Genomic DNA, 21,729 nt, shown 5'->3' with positions numbered 1-21,729 from the left:
AATCACACAATCAAATCACTGACGTAGAAAAATGATTTGATACAATTCAACACCCATTCATGATTTTAAAAAAAACCTCGGAAAACTCTAGGAATACAGGAACTTGCTCAACTTGATACAGTACATCTACCAGAAAACAAACAAAAAACCCTCATAGTTAATGTCACACTTAACGATGAAAGGCTAAATGCTTTCCAGCTAAGAACTGGAACAAGTCAAGAATGTCCATTCTCACCACTGCTATTCAATATAGAACAGAAATAGATTTACAAAGATATAGTCAATTGACTTTTGACAAAGGTGAAAAAGCAATTCAAAGGAGGATCTTCTCAACAAATGGTGCTGGAGCAATTATATATCCATAGACAAAAAATATGAACTATAATCTATATCGCACACCTGATACAAAAATTAACTCAATGTGCATCATAGATTTAAATATAAAATATACATCTGTAAAACTTTTAGAATATAACATAGGAGAAAACTTCAGGATCTAGGCTTCATGAAGAGACATGACACCAAAAGCACAAACCATAAAAAAAATGAATATATTAAAAACTTTTGCTCTATGAAAGACCATGTTAAAGGAATGAAAAGACAAGCTATAGACTGAGAGAACGTATTTGCAAGCCCACATATTTGACAAAAGACTCAGATCTAGAATATATAATGAACTCTCAAAACTCAACATTAAAAAAGCAAACAATCCAATTAGAAAATGGGCAAAAGGCACAGAGTCTTATCACTGAAGAAGCTCTACAGTTATAGTAAATGAGAACATGAAAAGATGTTCAACACCATTACACATTAGGGAAATGCAAATTTAAACCACAAAGGGATATCATTACACATCTATTAGAATGGTTAAAATAAAAATACCAAATGCTGATGAGAATGCAGTGAAACTGGATCTCTCATACATTGCTGGTGGGTATATAAAATATTAAGCCACTCTAGAAAACAGTTTGGCAGTTTCTTTTAAAATGAAACACACAATTATCACATGACTCAGCAATTACACTTCCAGGCATTTAGTTTTCAGAGAAATGAAAACTTATGGCTGCAGAGAAACCTGTGCACCACCACTTACACTTAGCACTCATCTATTCTATTTCACTGTATATAACATCCCTTGTATGAATAACCACTAATCAAATTAGTATGCTGATGATAGGCATTTGGGTTGTTTTCACTTTTCAGCATTTCAGTAATGCTTTTATGAATATCCTTGTAGCTGTCTCCTTGAACACATGTGTGAGAATTTCCGTGGGATGTATATCTAGAAATGGAATTTCTGGATCATAGGTTGATATACATTTTCAACTATACTAGCTACTACCAAAAACTGCTCTCCAAAATTGTACTAATTTATGTTTCCTCCAACAGCGTATGAAAGTTCCAGGTGCTTTTTGTCTTTGCCTATACTTGGTATGCCATACTTTAAAAATTTCTACCAATCTAATGCTTGTAAAATATGCAATTTCTGTTTTAACTTGGATTTCCCTAGTTATGTGTGAGGTTGAGCATATTTTTACCTGTTTATTGGCCATTAGGGTTTCCTCTTTTATGAACAACCTGGGCATATCCTTTGTTCATTTTTTTTCTATTGGAGTTTTGCCTTTTTCTTATTGATATTATATGTATAGGTTATATATATATAATTAATATTAATTAATTAATCCTATGTCCGTTATATAAGATTCAAATATCTTTTTCTCAGTCTGTTACTTATCTTTTCATGTTTTAATGCTATCTTTTGCCTTCAGAAGCTTTAAATTTTCATGTAATCAAGTTTACCAATATTTTCCTATAAGATTTCTGCTTTTTGCATATTGGTTAAGAAAGTCTTTTTGTTACAAGGAATTAAAGAGAATCTCCTACCATTTATTCTAATAATTTTCAAGTCCTGTTCTTTATATGCAGGTCTTTAAAACATGTGGAGTTTATTTTTATGTATGGTGTGAACTGGGGATCTAATTTAATTTTTTCCATATGAAAGTTAATTGTCCCAATATCATCTACTGAAGAGTCCATGTTTTCTTTACTTTATCCAATTAAACAAATACCCAAACCTACTTTGTGCTAGACATTGTTCTAAACACTTTGCGTATAGTATTAAAAGCAAACGAAATATTACCATTGGCATTATGAATTATATTTCATTAAAGCTGTTAGGATTTTCCTGCCCTTGTGGAGCTTATATTCTACTTTGGGTAGGTTTATAATAAACATAATAAATAGGCATATTATATAATATGCTGGAAGATGATAAGTGTTATAGAAAATATAGAGCAGGGTAAAGGAAATTGGAGGGCTGGGTTGGGAGGAAGGTTGTGACTTTAAATAGAATAGTCTGGGTTGGTCTTGTTGAGAAGCTGATACATGGGCAAAGATGAAAGAAGTGAGGGAGGTGGCATGTGACTATTTGGGGCATAATAAAAGGTAATACTTACCTGATATTTGTGAATTTCACAAAAACTCCTGTTGGAGTTTTTAACTGGAGTTTTTTCATATCTATATAGATTACTTTGGGGCGGACTGATACCCTTACAACGTTGCATCTTGCCATTCATGAACATGGTCTAGCTCTACATTTATTCACCGCTTCTGTTATGTTCTTTAATAGTTTTATGATTTTCTCAATAAAGGCCTTACATATATTTGTTGGCTTTACTAGTATGTACTTTATAGTTTTCTGGTCCCCATAAACCATTTGTATATATTTCCAACCTCACTTCCTGTTCGCTTATCCCACTCCACTCTAGATTCTACTCACTGTGTTTCTGATAGGTAATGTAAACTAATGATTGTGTGTGTTTGTGTGTGTGTGTGTGTGTGTGTGTGTGTATGATGGATGATGGTCTTGTTTCCTGACCCTGATCCTAAAGCTGAGTTTGATTAACCCAGACCACAGCCCTTCTCCTTCATGATTTTTGCAAGATACATATTCTTGTCCTGTCTCCTCAGTGACTCTTCAAGTCCCTCAGGGGCAGTGACTGATGTTATCTACTCTGCATCTTTCCTGTGGTACTGAGCACATTGTAATTACTCAAAAGATCTTACTGGTACATTTCCCACAATGGGGTCGCTGCCCTTTTCCTTCAATCTCTTCACGCCCTTGAACCCTCAATCGTGACTCTCCCTTGATCTTCAAAGTTGACTTCCATACAGAAAGATGTACTTTCCCCTGGACTTGTGCCTGAGCCCTTCACTTCTGCCAGGGATCCTTCTCCTCTGAGGAAGTGAGAGAAGAAGTTTTGGTTAGTAGCTGAGAATTCTTTGAGAAGAATTACGTTGGTGAGATAACCTAGTCCAGTTTTTGAAAAAGGTTTTCCCACAGAACATAAGTCTATGAGATGCTCTGGGGAAAAAAAAGATCCTGAGTTTAAAAAAAAAAAAGCAGGAAGCCCTTTATACTAAATTGCCTTCTCGGAGACTTCTACCATGTTTTAAGTATATTAAAGGCCCTGAGAAGTTTATGATAAAGAAAACAAATTTTGTTTAGCCCATCACTTTTCAAACATATTTGACCATAGAACTTTTTTCTCTTTTTAAAGAATACCTATTAACATCCACATACCTCACACTGGGAAATATTGATCTTGTTCACCCTCTGCTCTCTGGTATATAGAAAGCAAACAAAGCCATCTATCCTAGAATGTCTTCTAAAGACATTTTGCTTCCACAGTAGTGTTAAAAAGCCTAGATCATGAGGACATTTTCTCTAAGATCTATTCCAAATCCTTCATATTTAAGTTTTATCGTCCCATCCATTCTTATATCTTCACCAGAAATAAGATGATTTTGAGTTCTGATGCAAAATCAATTGCTGTGTATTTACAGAATGCTTACTATGTGAAAGAAAAAAAAATTTAAGACATTGGCTTTGCTGGACAAGGAAGTTGCAGCCATTGGTTGGAATTTCCATATTTCTCTGCCTCTATTCCTTTATATTTTTCTGCCCTTGACTTGAATAACCCTGAATTTTCAAGAGGTGGCCACAATGTAAGGCAGAAACAAATGGAAGAAAACAGGGCAGACATGTGCTGTCCCCTGAGGTACTTATTTAGAAAAGAGGAGAGCAGCAGAAAAGTGTTGGGAGGACTTGACTGGGCAGGTTGCACACTTGACGCTGAACACCCCACTAACATAGATAGCTCAGGCTTTGCTGAGCTATCACCTTCCAGAGAAGAAAAATCATATATTTAATCCCATTTTAAGGCAGCTTACAGTAAAATACGTGCATAGCAAGAGCTTAACTATAAATCATCTAGCATTATCTCTAAAAAGTAGGGTTAATTATATTAGGAATCAGACATAAGATAATTCCTCAGCGTGCTATTAGCTCTGAGCTTCCTGGAAGCCAAGCAAAAACGGAAGCATGATAGTTCAATACTGCTACATATTAATGCATGAGCCTCAGTTGTGAATATGGTAGCCCACCCTCACCTTACTCTTCTTTTGTCTTATAATTTGGCCTGATTTCTTGAATTCAATATGCATGCTTCCTTGCCCTTTTTAACATATTTGATATAAAGAAGCCAGTTAGTAACAAATAGGCATTTTGAGGAAAGAGCTATTTCATATTTATCTTGTAGCCATCAGACTCACTTCACACAGCAAAGTCTCTGGGTTAGATTTGAAGTCTCAAGTTCTCAAAGGTGAACGCTGCACATCCCATTAACAAAATTATTACACCAAGCTAAAAGGTCTTTGGGATCCGTCTTCAACTCCATCCTCCATGAAATTCTGGAATGACTTTCCCTTGTCTTGTCCCTTTCCTACTGCTTCTTAGTCTACTCCACTAACCTCGTTTCCAAACAACCAGTTGTTGGATGCATGAACTAAAATGCCATAAAGAATTTGCATATTTGATTGTTTTCTCTCAAGGTTAAATGAAGAGAGCTACAATTTCTAAGAAGCCTGGTTTGACTGTGAGTCTGGCCCCCAGGCAGATTAGGCCAAGGTTTTGGCCAAGTGAAATTGCCAGTTCCCTAAAAGAAAAGACTAGCACATTGCTCATTAGAGCATTCTGAGCTTGCCTGTGCAATCTTTTTGCTACCCTGCAATTTCCTGTTGGTTATAAATGAAACCTTTCTAGCTGTTAATGCAGCCGGTGAGTTGAAAAAAAAAAAAGCATGTAATTAATCAAAGGAGGTTGGGGAGATTCACTAAGCCTGAGTTATAGGGGAGAAGCTGGACAAGGCACTAGGACCTAGAAGGCATCTATCCACCCTGGCAGGAATTTCTTGCTTGGAGCTCAGACAACAAAGGCATAGAGAGATTGGTTTTCTTTCTCTCAGCATCTCCACCCAACCAGCAGAAAACCGGTGAGTGGGGCTTTCCAGTGATTTTCAGGGAGAATGTAACAGATGTCAAACGGGAAAAGCACAAGGCAAATCTCTCTCTCTCTCTCCCTCTCTCGGTGTATCCTCTCTCCCTCTTTCCCTCTTATCTCCCCCCTCTTTTTTTTTTTTTTTTTTGGCCTTATTCTATCAGATTTTTCCCTAAGCCTCTACCTGGGATTTTCCTTTAGAAAAGTGAGTTTGATGTTCCTTTGTTTTCACTGTGATGTTGATTTTAGAATAATAGCACCCCAGATTCTAAAGCAAAGCCAAGCGTTGCTGGCACGCCTGGGGAAATGCTTGCTACTTGTCTTGAGGAGGTGGGGTCTCTTACACTGCAGGCTGTCTGACAGAGACAATGCTGAGCTCAGCACAGGTCATGGTGACATTGGGAGAATAGAGGGAGCGAGCCTGGCAAACCTGCTAGGCACCAGTCTTCCTTTATCTCCTGTCTTCCTGGTCCCTTGCAAATATCTCAATGTGGCAGTGTGTAGCAGCTGAGCCCTGCTTGCTTTGTGAGTCTTTTTATCCCCATCTGTGCGATGCATGTTAATAGTTTGGTTCCTAGGCTGTCACTACCTTTGCTAGCGTTTGGGGCTTCTGTTGTATTTGGTTTCATATTGTGATTTTCTTCCTTCCTTCCTTCCTTCCTTCCTTTCTTTCTTTCTTTCAGCAGAAAGGGGGAAAGCAAATCTGACAGATGACCATCTTTTGCCTCAGCTAACACACCTGGGCAATAGACAAATTTGGGGTGAATTGCCTGCTGTGAGGGCAAAATGCCCCTTCATTCAGGGTAGAAGCCCAGAACAATGAAAGGTGTGCTTGCTTCTAAAGGTCCCATATGCTGTTAAAGGATTCATTTGGGAATCTTTCAACAATTAAATGATTCCATTAAGAGGTGGGGCTGCATCATTGTTGGGGGTGGGTAGAGCACATAGAGAAGGGGGGCGGATACCAGGAGTAAAGTAGAACTAATAACTCGTTAAATAACTGATTTTTCTAATCTTTTTTTTTTTTCCAGCTTATTTCTTGTGAATCTCGGATAGCTGCACCAGCTTGGTGGGGAAGGGGTTTGATGAATAGCACAAAGACTCTGGCTATTCCCTAGAGACCGTCCCTTTAAAGGAGAATCCCAGTTTATTCTGGGGGGAGGGGATGCACACATTACAGCAGGAAAGAGGGTTTGGGATAAAATTAAAACACTCCCCTTCATAGTCATTTTACTAAGATGCAAAGATTGCTTCCTGAGCTGGAGATGCTAACCTTGGCTAGGTCCTTCTGTTCCCTTCAAGGGGGATTTTGTCAGGCTATGGATTCATTTACAAGTGTTAGTCATGTGGGCATGTGTGAGGAAACAGATGCCAGTTTTAATGTATTTAGCCCGAAGTTACAATTTGATAGGAGCCAGTGTCAGGAAGTCCCAGAATTTTAAGCTATTTCAAAATCCCTCCCTCTCCTGTGTTTGGAACAGTGCCAGAAGTGCCTCCCTCCCCATCTCTCACCCCAATGCCCACAGCCAGCAGCACCCCTCCAGCCCCTCCTTCTTTTCTATTAAAATCAATATTCCTGCAGGTCAGGGGCAAGCAGCAGATGGGTCACGGGCTTTTTTCAACCAGTTCTTTTCACAAGCAGCAGATTGCAGATCTGGATCTGGCTAATATTTGAATTCCTTTTTTTTTTTTCCTCCTCACCCCTTTTTCTTTGCTTCTTTTCATCCCCACCCTTTTCTCCAACACTCAGGTCTCTGAGGTTCCACCAAAATATGGAACTTGATTTTGGACATTTTGATGAAAGAGATAAGACATCCAGGAACATGAGAGGCTCACGGATGAATGGGCTGCCTAGCCCCACTCACAGCGCCCATTGTAGCTTCTACCGAACCCGAACCTTGCAGGCACTGAGCAACGAGAAGAAAGCCAAGAAGGTACGTTTCTACCGCAATGGGGACCGCTACTTCAAGGGGATTGTGTACGCTGTGTCCTCTGACCGTTTTCGCAGCTTCGACGCCTTGCTGGCTGACCTGACACGATCTCTGTCTGACAACATCAACCTGCCTCAGGGAGTGCGTTACATTTACACCATTGATGGATCCAGGAAAATCGGAAGCATGGATGAACTGGAAGAAGGTAATTCAAGGAGTGGGTGGTGGCCCTTAGTGGGAGGTGGCATTGTTAGTTACGGGTACATTTCTTGGATTTTATTAAAAGGAATTGGGAAATGTGTTTGTAAAAACACAAGGTTGCTGCTTAGACTTCTAATTCTATAGGCATTGACAGAATCATTAGCCATTACCCTTCATGGTCTTCAGTTTTGGCTGGCGTCGAAGTGGGGCTGGTGATGATAATGCATTGTGTTTATCTCCCAGGGTATACAAAGAAAAATCTGAATTGTGTCATTTACTCTAGAATGTGTTCATAGTTAACTCTAAATAGCACTATTGAGGCAGACCATAAAACCATTAGGGGTATAAAATGAGGAAGGAAGATTGGTTGGGTTAACAGAGAGAAAATATTACATGCTAATATCCTTTGAACTGCTGAGAGACTCTCTGTGAATTGCAACTCATGGAAATACGCACCCTAAAAGCTGGACTTCCTGGACGTATTCACAAAGGATTATACTTTTAGGTAAGTGGTCACTGCTCAGCTGTTGCTTCTAAAAAGCCCACTTCAGGGTGTGTCCCTAAGGCTGAGGTCATTGAGAGAAATACCAAAAAAAGCTGTAGGTATGCCTGGTATTTTAATAAAGAATATTCCTATTAGAATAGGAACTGACTCACTGTACCTAAATCTGTTTAAATCCTTTTCAGATTTTGGTTTTGCAATCGAATTTTATGACAAGATTGCTGAGAATCCTGACAACCTGTGTACCCAACTCAAAAATAGGGAAAATCCCAGCTCTTACCAAAACTTGCCCAGCCATGAAGTCTTTTTTGTGATCATTTAGAAAAATAGATCCTGGGACATGGTCTTAATATTTTACTTTATCAAATCAAGTATTTTGAGGATGCCTCCCTACCCCACCTTTTAATGGGTGTAATATATGTGATCAGTTTAACCTGACAATACGTTAAAGGACAGCACTCAGGAGTGGTGATAATGAAAATGTTCCCCCCAAAACCTCTTCCCACTGTCCAGCCCTCCCTCCGCATTCTTTCCATTCCCCCAAGCAAAGATGGGTTTAGAACAGGCAGATCTCTCTGAAACAGGCGGCAAGGAAGGAGAAACAGCACATTAAAGGACTTGGTATGGATGGGAGTGCCCCGCCTCTGCTTCACTGCTTCTAGGTTTCTTGTGTTCCTAGACAAAGGAGCATGAGGGCTTCCTGTGTGCAAGACCACATTCTCGCAAGTGGCTGCTGTTTCTCAAGTCAGGTTGAGTGATTTGGGGCTAGTTACTTATAAGACAGTGTCCATGTGGCTACTGGATCTGGGTCTCGGGGTTCAAGTCTGTGGTTTTTCTCCAAGCTGACCTTGAGAAACAATGCTGAGGAGGCTTAGATTATCAGGTGCTGGATGGCCAGGTAGAGGTTAATCCTAGGCTTCTTCTGAACACTGAAGGATTGGCCATCCTAGCAAATATCTTAAAATAAAGGAGAGTCAGGGCAAACTTGAAGGACTTGAAGCTAGGCTGAGGGAGCTGTCCAACAGCGTAATCGATAGGGTGTGTGTCTTTTGTCACTGTAAAATCCACATCTCAGTCAAACTGGAGGGGTTTCTCTGTAATAATTTTCATAAACAAAGCACCCTGAATCACCCAGTATGTCCTCATTTCCACTAGCTGCGATCTTTTAAAGACCACGATATATGCTCGGGCAGAATTCTGAATCAAGTGACATTGTATTTGGAGCAAGAATTAGAATGTTTTTGTGTCTGATATAAGAATGGTATCATGCACAGATTGCCCACTCCCCCAAATCCATTTTTTAACATGTCTTGCTCAAGGACTAGCCCTTGATATTGATTTTCCTCCCTGGATTTCTGTGTGTGTGTGTGTGTGTGTGTGTGTGTATTGGGGTGTGTGTTGTGATAATCTTAGCTCAATATAGGTAATAAATACAATTTTGAAGACTGCAGCTTTCTTTTCTCTTGATCTTTTGAGTCCTGCTAGATTGGACTCCTCTTCTCATCTACCACTCCCGGGTGCAGTAGTAGTACTTCCTGGTGAATTTCTGGACTATGCAGAATGTAAATAAGGCTCAGTTGCATTTATCCACAAGTCACGTACAACCACAAACTGCAGTGGCCCTCAGTGCCCTTTCAGTACTGAGTATGGCCCATTCAGTCAAGGAAATTCTGGGGTATCTCTGGGACAGCATTGAGAAATGTGACCAATATCCCGCTACCGCAGAGCCAGATGGGAAAAGGTACAGATATGAAGAGGATAAAGAAAAAGGGTCTTTTTCTCTCCTATTTTTTGTCCTTTGCAACTGTAGGAATGGAGGACAGAAGTCCTTTACTTTCTTCACCTTTGGAAGAGGTTAAAAGAAAGATTTTAAAATAGTAATTCATACATGTTGCTTCCCAAGAGACTTCAAATTGAAAATGTTTGGAAAGGTCCCTGGGTGAAGAGTCAGAGGCATTGGGTTCTCATCTTAGAGGCAGAAGATTATAATAGGAAAAGAAATCTTTGGAATCTGATTTGGTTCAAATTCCAGTTCTGCCACCTGCTAGCTTGTGTGAACTCGGGGGAAACCATTTAGACTCCATGAGCCTCAGTTGTTCATCTGTAAAGTGGGAATAACTGCTTTGAGGATTAAATAAAACAATGGATACGAAGTGTTTAGTGTTCTGCCTGGCCCATGATAGCATTCAATAAAGGGTGGCTGGTACTATTTGAGTCATCCTAGTTTATAGCTGGTTAAGCTACATGACTATAAGTTTGTCCTTATCATCACTGTGACTAATGTTCTCTCTTTTTAAAACAACATAAAAAAACCAACTTTATTAAGGTATAACTTGCATACTGTAAAATTCACCAACTTAAGTGTACAGTTCAATGACTTTTAGAAAATTTACAAGTGGTGAGACCATCACCATAATCTAATTTTATACCATTTCCATCACCCCAAAAAGAAACTCTGTACCAATTAGCTGTCACTGCCCATTTCCCGTATTCTCTCCAGCTCTAGGTGACAATTTATCTACCTTATGTCTCTACAGATTTGCCTATTCTGGACATTTTATGTAAATTGAATCATACACTATGTGGTTTTTTGTGACTGGCTTCTTTCGCTTAGAAAATGTTTCCAAGGTTTGTCCGTGCTATACCATGTATCAACACTTCATTCCTTTTGTTTCTGAGGAATAATATTTCATTGTATGTATAGACCACATTTTGTATATCTATTGTAATATTCTTACCTGTAAAATGAGACTAGTAATACCTGCCTTCTTTATCTATTAGAGTGATTGTGAGGATAAAATTAGATGATAAATATGGAAACACATTGACAAGGTAAAACTACAGCTACAAGGGACTATTATTGTTCATGATGTAAAAAAAATAATAGTAATAAGAAAAATGGTACAGATGAACCTATTTGCAGGGCAGGAATAGAGACATAGACATAGAGAACGGACATGTGGACACGGGGGGTGGGGAAGGGGAGGGGGGGACGAATTGGGAGATTAGGAATGACATATATACACGACCATGCGTAAAATAGATAGCTAGTGGGAACATGCTATAAAGCACAGGAAGCTCAGCTTGGTGCTCTGTGATGACCTAGATGGGTGGGATGGGGGGTGGGTGGGAAGGGAGGTCCAAGAGGGAGGGGATATAGGTATGCATATAGCTGATTCACTTCATTGTACAGCAGAAACTAACAACATTGTATAGCGGTTATACTCTAATAAAACAATATGATGATGCTAGTGAAGAGTTGGAATAGCCAGTGCCTCCCCAACCTGGCTGCCTTTCAGAATCTTTCAGAGCTTTAGAAAAGTATCAATTCCTGGGCCACACCCCGGATTTGTTGACTCAGAATTTTCAGGGCTAGTGCTCCAGAGTCTGTTTTCACAGATTTCCCCAGGTGAGTCTTATGAGCACTTAAAGTTGGGAAGTACTAGATTAAGTGATCTTGACGGTCCCCTTCGGCTACGTACAATGGTGGGAATTCCTAGGAATACATAAATCTTTGTTTTTGTTTTTTGATTTGTAGATCTTAAAGGAATAATGGAGCATAGAACATACTGTGTTTCCAAATGGCCACATTATTAAGTATTTAGCCTAAAATAAAATGAAATAGGAAGCAATTGGTTAATAATCACTCTGGCCTTGTGGCACTCCTTTGTCTAAATGCCTCTAGTCTACTGTCTGCTGCTAGATACTGAAAGTATTAAGGGGACCATTTTGGACCAAAGTCAGGTTATTGATGTCAGCTTTCTCACAGCTCCTTGGGTACACGAACAGTCTTCGTGAAGCCAGACAGAATGTGGCCATATACGTATTAGCTATATTCCCAGTGGGTCAGTGAATGAAATCCACCAGTGACTTTTTGTTTGGTCTTGTTTAGTCTTTCATTGGAGAATTATTCTTCCTTCATGCACTGTCTAATTCCTTCCCCACTTCCTTGTATGTAAGTACCCAGATCAATCTTAGGGGTGTCCTTTTGAGCATTATTATGCAGACCATGGGACAGAATATTTACAATTGTGACAGTCTTGTTGGAAGATCTGTATGGTGATACCAGCTATGATCCACTTTCTTTGCCATAGCTCATTTGTTCCAATGAGATGAAACCACTTTCTCACTAATTTATCCTCTAACTACTAAAGCAAGCACACTGCCAAAGAGGAGGATTTTAAGATACCTGGGAGAGTGATACATCACTAATAGATCTGATAATACAATAAACTACCATTTAATATTTTCCTTCTTGAGGGAGAAAGCCCAGGAAAAGAAGAGAAATCCCAGGCAGAAGTGCTTTTGCACTGAGCAGCTATAAACATGTTTAATGTTTTTGAAAATGGAGCTCTCCTGAAAGTGAAGGGAGGTAGACATTAGATCATCTTGAGCACATAGCTTGTTCCCTTCCTGCCCTTTCAGCTGTGCTTCCATGACTTCATTTCCTTACCCCCTCGCCCTGAAGCAGATTGTCGATTCCAGCAAATTGTCACCTTGCTTGGCTCTGAAGCCAGCTCTCCTTCTAGGCTTCTAATGAGTGGGAAATGGCCCCTGGAAGCTGTGGCAGGATGGGAACCCAGCTGTGTAAAGGTGCAACACACCTCACCCAGCTCCAAGTGCCAGGCAGCTGGACGTGCAGGAAAGCACCGAGCTCTGGCAGCACACTTTGCAGACAATTGCAAAATCAGAACCAGGAAGCTTTGGTTGAGAGAAGCAGCACATTTGATGTCTTTCCAGTAGTACAAGGGGAGAGTCCTCAGTGGTGGGCACCTATTTCTTTTCTTTAACATGTAATTACCATAACAACTTTATCTCCTAGAGCCTGTTTGAGATGGAAAAGAGAAGAAAATTCCTTCTTATAGACCTTAAGAGCTGGAAGGGACTTAGATGTCACCTAGCACAATAGCTTCAATTTGTAGACAGAAAAGCTGAGACTCAGAGATTAAATGATTTGCCTGATGTCATACAGCTTGTAAATGCCTGGCTGGGATTTAAATCCAGGTCTATCTGACTCCCCCTCAACCACCACAGACATCCTGCCCTCTGCTAGGGGATGCAGATAACGGGGGAGGCATGTGTGGGAGCAGGGGGCGTATGGAAAATCTCTGTACCTTCCCCTTAATTTTGCTGTGAACCTTAGAGCTGCTCTAAAAAAAAGATAGTCTTAAAAGATATTCTGCCCTCAGTGTGCACCAGCAGAGGCAGCAAGTGGCTTTGCTAGGTGTTATCCATGAAGCTACCACATTTGGCCTTTGACTCAACCGGAGGCCTCCTTTGAACCAGCAGGAAATATGATCTTTGAAGCCTGGGTCCCGGGCAGTGCTCGTGTTATATAATGATTCTAGCTCAGTTCCAAGATGGTTGCCCTTGCTGCTGCTGCTTTTCTTCCCTTCAGCTTCTACTCTTCCTCTTTTCATCTCCTTTCTCTCCACCCTTTCTTCCTCCTTTCCCTCTTGGCTCTTTTTCTTGTTCTCTATTCCTTCAGGTTAGGGCCTTAATAATAACGATAGCTGGCATTTATCAAGTGCTTACTATGTAGCAGACTCTGGGCTCAGCCCTGCAGATCATGCATCACCTGCTCTGAGCCTCAGAACAACCTTAAGAGGTAGGTCTTGTTACCATCATCCCCACTTTGCAGACAAATAACTGAAGCCAAGGGAGGTTAGTTTGCCCAAGGGCACACAACTAGGAAATATTGGGGAACCCCATTGTGACTGACATCACATCAGCTGCCCTTTTTCCATTACTTCATATTGGGGCCGAAAGGAAAGAGAGTGGAGAGACTAAAATGCACTGTTGGAAAGTGTTCAACATAGATTTGGCTGAGAGCTGGGCCCTCTGAAAAGTTCTTGGGCGCCATATGATACTATAGCTGTCTGCCATCATGTTCATTTTCATGTGGAGTGGTTAATCATACTCATAGTTCAGAGGCTTAAGAGGTTTAAGAGATGGGAGCAAAAAAAGTCCAGAGTCCTAATAGGGCTGCACAGCTGACTCTCCAGAGGAGACTGTGGATGAGTGAAATCATAAATATATAGCCTCATACATTTGCACACCACCAGTTGTCTGACAGAGTTTTAAAGTACATGACAAATTACGGAAAACATCTGACTCAAAGGCAGTGACCTCTTGGAAGGTGCCCGTGCATCTGGTAGAGTGCCATTTCTAGGGTATGGGGAACACTGGCTGTGAATACATGGGGGAATTGAAAGGGTCCCTTCGTCCTTTAAGTCAAAAATTAAAGATCACATCCTCTAATCACTTGCGTAGGATTGGATTAGCCAGTGGCAGCCAGAGAAATTAGGGTTTCTTTTGGCTGCGGTCTTTGACCGCCCCATCCTGGCTGTGCATGCTTGCACCAGGTGCAGGAGTGAGGGCCCGTGCTCATCTACAAACCATGCCTTGGTCCCCTTGTCAAGACAGAACACTAGCAGCATCTGGGACTCAGAGCAGTGTTGGAAGCCACTTTGCATACGTTGCAAACCACTTACCTTCCCGCTCCACACACACATATAAATGTCCTCAAAGGTGCCCTCCAGAATCTCACCGAATCTTCTCTGAGCACTAACTGAGAAATTTATCAATTAACACGACTTAAAGGCTTTGGTGCTACAGCAAAGCAATCAATATTTGCACAGGGACTGAATCATCAGCCCGGCGTTTGTGAATGTCTCTGCTCGGTTCTCCTGCTGAGACCAAAGGAAGAAGAGCCATCAGATTATAATTGTGTTTAATGCTTTCTTTGCACGGGCTCGGGTTGATTGATTGATTGATTGATTTAGCGTTATTACTGATGAGTTAAGCCTGATTAAATCCCACTGGTTTTCTGCATCTCAACCTCTGGATGAACTTTTGTATACCTTGAGGCTAATGTGTTTTACTCAAAAAATTCAATCTTTTCCAATAGTCTCTCCCCCAGGCTGAGCCTACCTCTCTTCCTCTTTTCTCCACCTTCTAGTCCCAGGTGTCTAATCCCCTCCTCTTGCCTCTGGCCCCTGCATTTCTTCCGCTCTACTAGTCATTTCCTCTAGCCCATGGTAAATGTGAAAATTACACTAGATCCCTCCAATCCATGAATCAGGCTGTACGGTGTATTCTCACATCTCCACCTCATTACTTGTGGCAGCCAAGGGTGAGCACTGGTGAAGACGGCCCTGAATACACCGAGATAGTGTGTGGCATTCAGGAAGATGGAAAGATGAGGGGTGAGTGGTGGAAACAGGGGAGAGCATTTCTCAAGCAAGGGCTAGACTTGCAAACACAAGGAATTGTGTGTGTGTGTGTGTGTGTGTGTGTGTGTGTGTCTACGTCTACAGGTTGTTATTTAGATAGTTTCTCCACCTGGGTATGGGGGTAAAAGACACAATTATACACACATACATACATTCACCACACACACACATTTCACACTTTAGTGTTCTACTGCTTAGCCATATACTCTGTACAAAGTACAGTCGGGCTTCTTGACGAGTTTGCCCTGTATGCCCAATACACAAGGTTACTTTGGTCACTTTGACTTGGAATAAAAATGTATTGATTTTGAAAGTTCTCTCAGTTCATAATATAACAAATAGGGCTGTGAGTCCAGAAATAGGACAGGAACATTAAGAAAGAGACATGTTAAAAACGCTCTAGTAATGCCCCTAGACATTAACACACATCCTAGGAGTTAATGTAAACATTTCAATTCAAATGAAATCATATCAAGCTTGAGAACCCCACTTTTTGGATTATACTTAGGTATGTTCATTATCCTTGGGACCCTTAGCTTTACAGGATTTTTTCATTATGATGAAGAATAGTTTGCTGATTACTTGCTCTTGAATTTGAATGAGCCAAGTTGTTAGAGAGCCTAATTAGGAATTGCACATGAAGTTTGTTATTATCACCATTTTTCCAGAAGTCCTACTCCAAGGTCAGTGTGTGTTAGTTTGGTTAGAATAGTCCGTATACCTGCTGTTAAACTAATCACCACTTATTTCTTCCCTTAGGGGAAAGCTATGTGTGCTCCTCAGACAACTTCTTTAAAAAGGTGGAGTACACCAAGAATGTCAATCCCAACTGGTCTGTCAATGTGAAGACATCTGCTAATATGAAAGCCCCTCAGTCCCTGGCTAGCAGCAACAGTGCCCAGGCCAGAGAGAACAAGGACTTTGTGCGGCCCAAGCTGGTGACCATCATCCGCAGTGGGGTGAAGCCTCGGAAGGCTGTGCGTGTGCTTCTGAACAAGAAGACAGCCCACTCCTTTGAGCAAGTCCTCACTGATATCACAGAAGCCATCAAACTAGAGACCGGGGTTGTCAAAAAACTCTACACTCTGGATGGAAAACAGGTAGGTGCTTTATCCCCCGATTACACCTCTTCTCATTTGTTCTAAATCCTTGGCTGACCATCTTATACCTCGGACATCATTTCTGGTTGGGAGACCCTTCCTCCACCTCTCATCAGCCCTGCCTGATATATTATGTCTCATCTGGGAGAAAGGTCTTTTCAGCAGACAAAGCAATGGACCAGGAATGTGAGGCTTTGAAATTCGATCTGTCTCTGACTCACCAGGTAGAATGGTCACTTATTAGCTTCCTTATCTGCTAAGAAAAGATGTGTTGGAGCCTAGGTCCTACGAACTCCTTGGAATATGAATTTAGCTAGTGCATGATGCAACCTGGATGGTTCAATGCATGTGACTAGAAATGAGATTTGCCCACTCGTTTCTTCTTAGATACTCTTACATTGGTATTCAGCATCCATTCTGATGAAAAGAGGTGGAAGTGACCCTCATATTCTATGAAAGGAGAATATGAAGGGAAGCACTGAGGTTTCTGGTTCGTTGTCTTTGCCTCACACTAGACCACATTTTTTCTCTCTCCCTCTTCCATGTGACATAGCTGTCTTAATCTGGTTCCACTGATGGTTTGTGTGGAAAGGGACTATTTCAGGATCCTAAAATTAGCCCAGGAAAGATGGTGCCATCTGTTTCTCTCCAAATCAGGTTCTTCATGTCATTGGTTATGCTACTAAAGTGCCACCTATATTAATATCTGGGAAAGAATGCAGCCAGGCGTCTCCATCGGACAGATGCACCATTCTCTTGAGCACAGGGAGCTGTAAATATATGACACAAAATGTTCCAAGGGAATTGGAACAGTGGCTGGTTTCTTTGGCTCTAAGGAGAATCCTGGTCCCTCATCAGACAAGACAAGTGTGGATTATTATCAGTCCATACTTTCTACCTCTTAAAATACCTTTGGTGTTTGAGCAACTATATAGATTCTTAAAAAAAAAAAATAGATTCACCATATCAGGATGATGAGTGTTCAAATGCAGAACCGTGCCTCCTTCCATAATTTCTGATGTATACTGTGTGCTGCAAGATTTTAAGTTTCTGGGAAAAACGCGAACTCATATACATGGTAATTTGGATAAATGTGTGGCTTCTATCTGAGAGAAACCTGGAGGTATTGGTTGTATGTGATCTGTGTTTGTTGTACCACAGCAATGGGTTTATCTGCGATGGGAAAAGTTCTAACTCTTAAGCATCTAAGAATATCTCTTTTTTGAGGACCAAGTGTATGATGAACAGGAGCTGTCCAGGAACAGGATTAATCATCATAAACCTCACCTCGGAGAAGTAGGGTCTAGGAATTTTATGATCAGTGGATCTTACAGTTGAGGGTGACCTTAACTCTAGAAGCCATGACATTTAATCTCCCTCCTATGGCAAGGATGTACTCTACAGTCATTTCAATTTCATAAAACAGCCTATTTCACTGTTGAACAGCTGTGATTTTTAGAAAGATTTTTCTAACATTAGGCATAACTCTGCTTCCCTGTACCTTCAGCCTCTTGAAGAAGTACAGGACAAATACAAATCAAGGATGTAAGACTGGGATTTAGAAGACTTAGTTTCTAATCTGGATATTGCCACTTACTCTGTGACGTTGGGCTAACCACGTAACTGTCCTGAGGCTCACACTTCTCCTCTGTACAAAGGGGCTAATCACACCTGCCCTACCCATGCTCACAGGATTCTCATGAAGATCAAATGAAATCATGGATATGAAAGCACTCTGTAAATCAAAACATGCAATGTAAATATGTATGCATACAGTTCATCATTGAGATAAAATATGTAAATTGCCAGACAATTTACATATATATTAATAAATGTTAGCACTCTTCCCCCTACTTTACCTTCAGCATTGTTACCACAAATTTCCAGCGTTCTGTGGGATGTACCATACCTCAGCATTCTGTGATTGTTCCTAATAATAAATAAAGGGACACCTCCGCCTCTTAGGTAAACAAGCTGCAGTCCAGTGATGGGTGGATTTTCATCCTATAGCAAGTTTTCCAACTCCTTTCAAGTGTTGGTTCCCATTTCTTTGGGGAACACGTTAGGAAATGCCAGAGTATGATATGGTGTGTGTACAGACACGTCAGGGAGGGGTGTGCAAGGGAGCAGGCATCGGTGCCTCTGCACATACTGTTTCTTCTCTTTACAATGTCTCCCTCTGCCTACCCTGACCCCTGGGGGTCATCTTTTAAGCCCTACTTCAAACATCATGTTATTTCTGAAAACTTCTCTGTCTCCACCATGCAAAGTTAAAGTAATCTTAACCTTTTTTTTTTTAATGCTTAGCTCCTGATTCATGGTGGATGCTCTATAAATGTTTGTTGACATAAGGAGATTCTCACATGGCCCAGGTAGCTGTTCTGAGATGTTCTGAGAAGCCCTCTGTTTTCAGTGTCCCAGACGCTATCCTTAGGTCTATCAGAAGACACAGGGGGGCTTCCAAAGGAGTGCATATTCCACCCGGGCAGCTCCGATCTATTACTCACTTGGAAGTCACTGAGAGCAGACTTTTAAAGCAGTTTTTTCCCAAAGTGTATTCTGAGAACCGCCCCCATCTCCCCACCCCCAGGAGCTCTTCATAAAAGGGTTTTGTGGTCAAATAAAGTTGTGAAATGCTGCGGATTATATGCCTTTCTTAGAGATTCACATTGCTCATTGGCACATTAAATGTTCTGAGAAGTCCTGCAGAAAGGAAACCCATTTAATTTAGACCCGGGATTTCCCAATCTTATTGAACTGCAAACATAGGGAATACACAGATACACGCACACACGCACACATACACAAGCTCTCTAGGAGCACACTAGGAAATGCTGTTTACAGAATATGCTGAATGATTAGGAGCTAACTCCTCTAACCTCACTGGTATGCATGGGGTAACCCACAAATCAAACATTGCTGTGCGGTTACAGCAAGGACATTAAATAACAAAATTTGGGGGTGCAAGGACAAAACCTACTAATGACAAAATAGGTGCTGAGTATACTGAAATTTGGTGCCAAATTCAAAATTTTGGAGCCCAGCCCATCTCCCAGTTCTAGTGATGACAGCCCTAATGTTAACACCTGTCAGTCACTTTGATTACTGGTGGGTATTCTTACTACTCGGGAATATGATCTTCCTCTGTGCAGGCTGCAGGCACATGTGTTGCAATGGCTCGGACTTGCTTGGATGAGATTCCATGCCTGTCTTTGGCTAAATGTGGCCAAGGCTATTTGTTATGGTACTCGCTGGATATATGGGCCACTGCTATTTCTAACTCTCAGATTAAATTCAAATATACACTACCAAACGTAAAATAGATAGCTAGTGGGAAGCAGCCGCATAGCACAGGGAGATCAGCTCGGTGGTCTGTGACCACCTAGAGGGGTGGGATAGGGAGGGTGGGAGGGAGGGAGACGCAAGAGGGAAGAGATATGGGAACTCATCTCTTCCTGTTTTTATTTTGTTTGGATGTGCTTTTGGAGCCTTTGATCTTTTCAGGGCTTATGTTTTGCCGGTATAGAAGACCAGTTTCCTCAGAGATATTTGTGGTCTGCGTAGGCAGGGGAGCTAGCCATCGCTAGTAGGACGAGGTCCCAGTTTATTCCTCACCTCGATAAGAAATTGCTAATGGAATAAGGAGTAGTTAATAGGGCTCTGGCTACTCCCACGGGCTGTAATGGATTTCTAGGAGGTCAGGGAAGACACAATGAAGAGTTGGATGACGATGTATATTAGTTCACTCTCAGGTGAAGTTGTTCTTTTGATTCCTTGGCAGCTGGAGTGATTGAAGTGTGTTGACAAAATTATCCAACTATTAATTTCTATAATCAAGTCACATATGGACCTTTATGCTTAAACGTCATGGGTGCATAAAAACTGGAACCCACATTTCTGGTTCACTTGGTAGTAGTGGCTCAGTAGATACATGGTCTAGCCTTAAATTCATTTCTGTAAAGCACAGGGCATGGTGCTTCTGTTTGTTAGAGATGCAGAGCTTTAACAACAGACATTTAGCTTTTTGGCATCTTACACAGGGCTACAGCTGGTCCTCACACCATCCATTTTTATTCTATACTTATTGGCATCTCTATTCTCAGTTTTGTCCATATTCAGGTTCTGTGCAAAGATTCACTGTTGCCTCAAGATCCCTGCCTAAGGGATAAGTATGGCCTTTAGGATTTGTGTTAGCTTTGTTGGGCCAGTTTTCAATTGGATGAATTTATTTTGCGTTTCTGTCTATGTCTTTCTAGTACTAACTACTTGAACCAGGAATTTTAGGTCTCAGAATAACAGAAAAGAGGTTTAAGCTGATTCCAAGATTACCCATAGCCTTGGAAGCTAGAACAGGAGTTTTAAGAAATGTTTTGAACCATAGGATGGTAGAATAGGAAAATGAGAGCATGAAGGATGTTTGAACTGCTGCTAAGTATTCCGGGAAAGACTTGCCCCTTCCATCTTGCTATACTAAATAACTGGGTGCTGGAAGCACAAAGGTAATTGCAGGAAACACAGGAAGACAAGTTGGATTTAGCCTTGGAAATGTTGAGTGCATTTCCCAAGGTGGATGTGACTTTATTTTGCTTGTGTAGCCGGTTTTTCTCCATGCCCCCCCCACCTCTGCCCCCTTCAGCCACATCTGGTCTTACTTATACTCCCTGGCCTCCAGGTCTCCCAGAACCAACCTCTCTCTCCTCCTAGTGCTGTGTCCTGTTAGTCAACCTTGGGTTCAATAGAAAAGGCCACGTGGACATAAATTATGCCCCAAAAGGGAGGTCATTTATCATTGACCTTCGCTTGAGAAGACCAAGGCTGGAAAGGTAATGTTTGCATTACCAAAAGTTCCCCCTCCTCAGCCTTCCACAGATTTGACTCCTGGAGACAGGATTTGAGAGGATTGGCTTGAATATGAAGTAGAAAAGAGCAAAAAAGGGAAGCCAGGCTGGGGTCTTTGAAAGGAGGTAGTTTGCAAACTACCTTGCTATATGTAATATAGACTTCAAGATGTCTCACACTGAGGTAGATTTTATGCTTTAAAAGAAGGCTTAAGGGAATTTGCTGGTGGTCCAGCGGTTAGGACTCGACGCTTTCACTGCGGTGGCCTGGGTTTGATCCCTGGTTGGGAAATTAAGATCCTGCAAGCCACACAGCACGGCCAAAAAAAAAAAGATGGAAGTGGCCAAACATCGAATATACTGTTATTCTTCTGGAAAGAAAGGACCAAGTGTAGTCTGGTGATTGGTTATTTCTTCAGTAATTTATCGTCTTAGAGTTTTATTCTTGATGAGCTGCTCTTGGCTCTGAGCAGTGATTGAGCTGGGGCTTGGTCCTTTCAATCGAAAGCTTTGGCACAGTATTCCAGTCTCCCACACTGACTAGTCTATCAGTATCCAACATTAGCATATGGAAAGAGCCCTAA

General features: G+C 41.2%; 1 protein-coding gene across 1 annotated transcript in view; it reads left to right on the top strand.

Moving 5' to 3' along the window:
* Positions 1-21,729, top strand: part of DCX (doublecortin) — a 364,534-nt gene that overhangs the window by 243,673 nt on the left and 99,132 nt on the right. The window contains exons 11-12 of the mRNA XM_057538813.1: positions 7,089-7,474; positions 15,967-16,307. Of these exons, the coding sequence (XP_057394796.1) occupies positions 7,089-7,474; positions 15,967-16,307 (727 nt within the window). The remainder of the gene's footprint in view (positions 1-7,088; positions 7,475-15,966; positions 16,308-21,729) is intronic.

The sequence above is a fragment of the Balaenoptera acutorostrata genome, chromosome X (assembly GCF_949987535.1).
Source record: "Balaenoptera acutorostrata chromosome X, mBalAcu1.1, whole genome shotgun sequence".
NCBI lineage: Eukaryota > Metazoa > Chordata > Mammalia > Artiodactyla > Balaenopteridae > Balaenoptera > Balaenoptera acutorostrata.
This window is presented reverse-complemented; position numbering and strand designations above follow the sequence as displayed.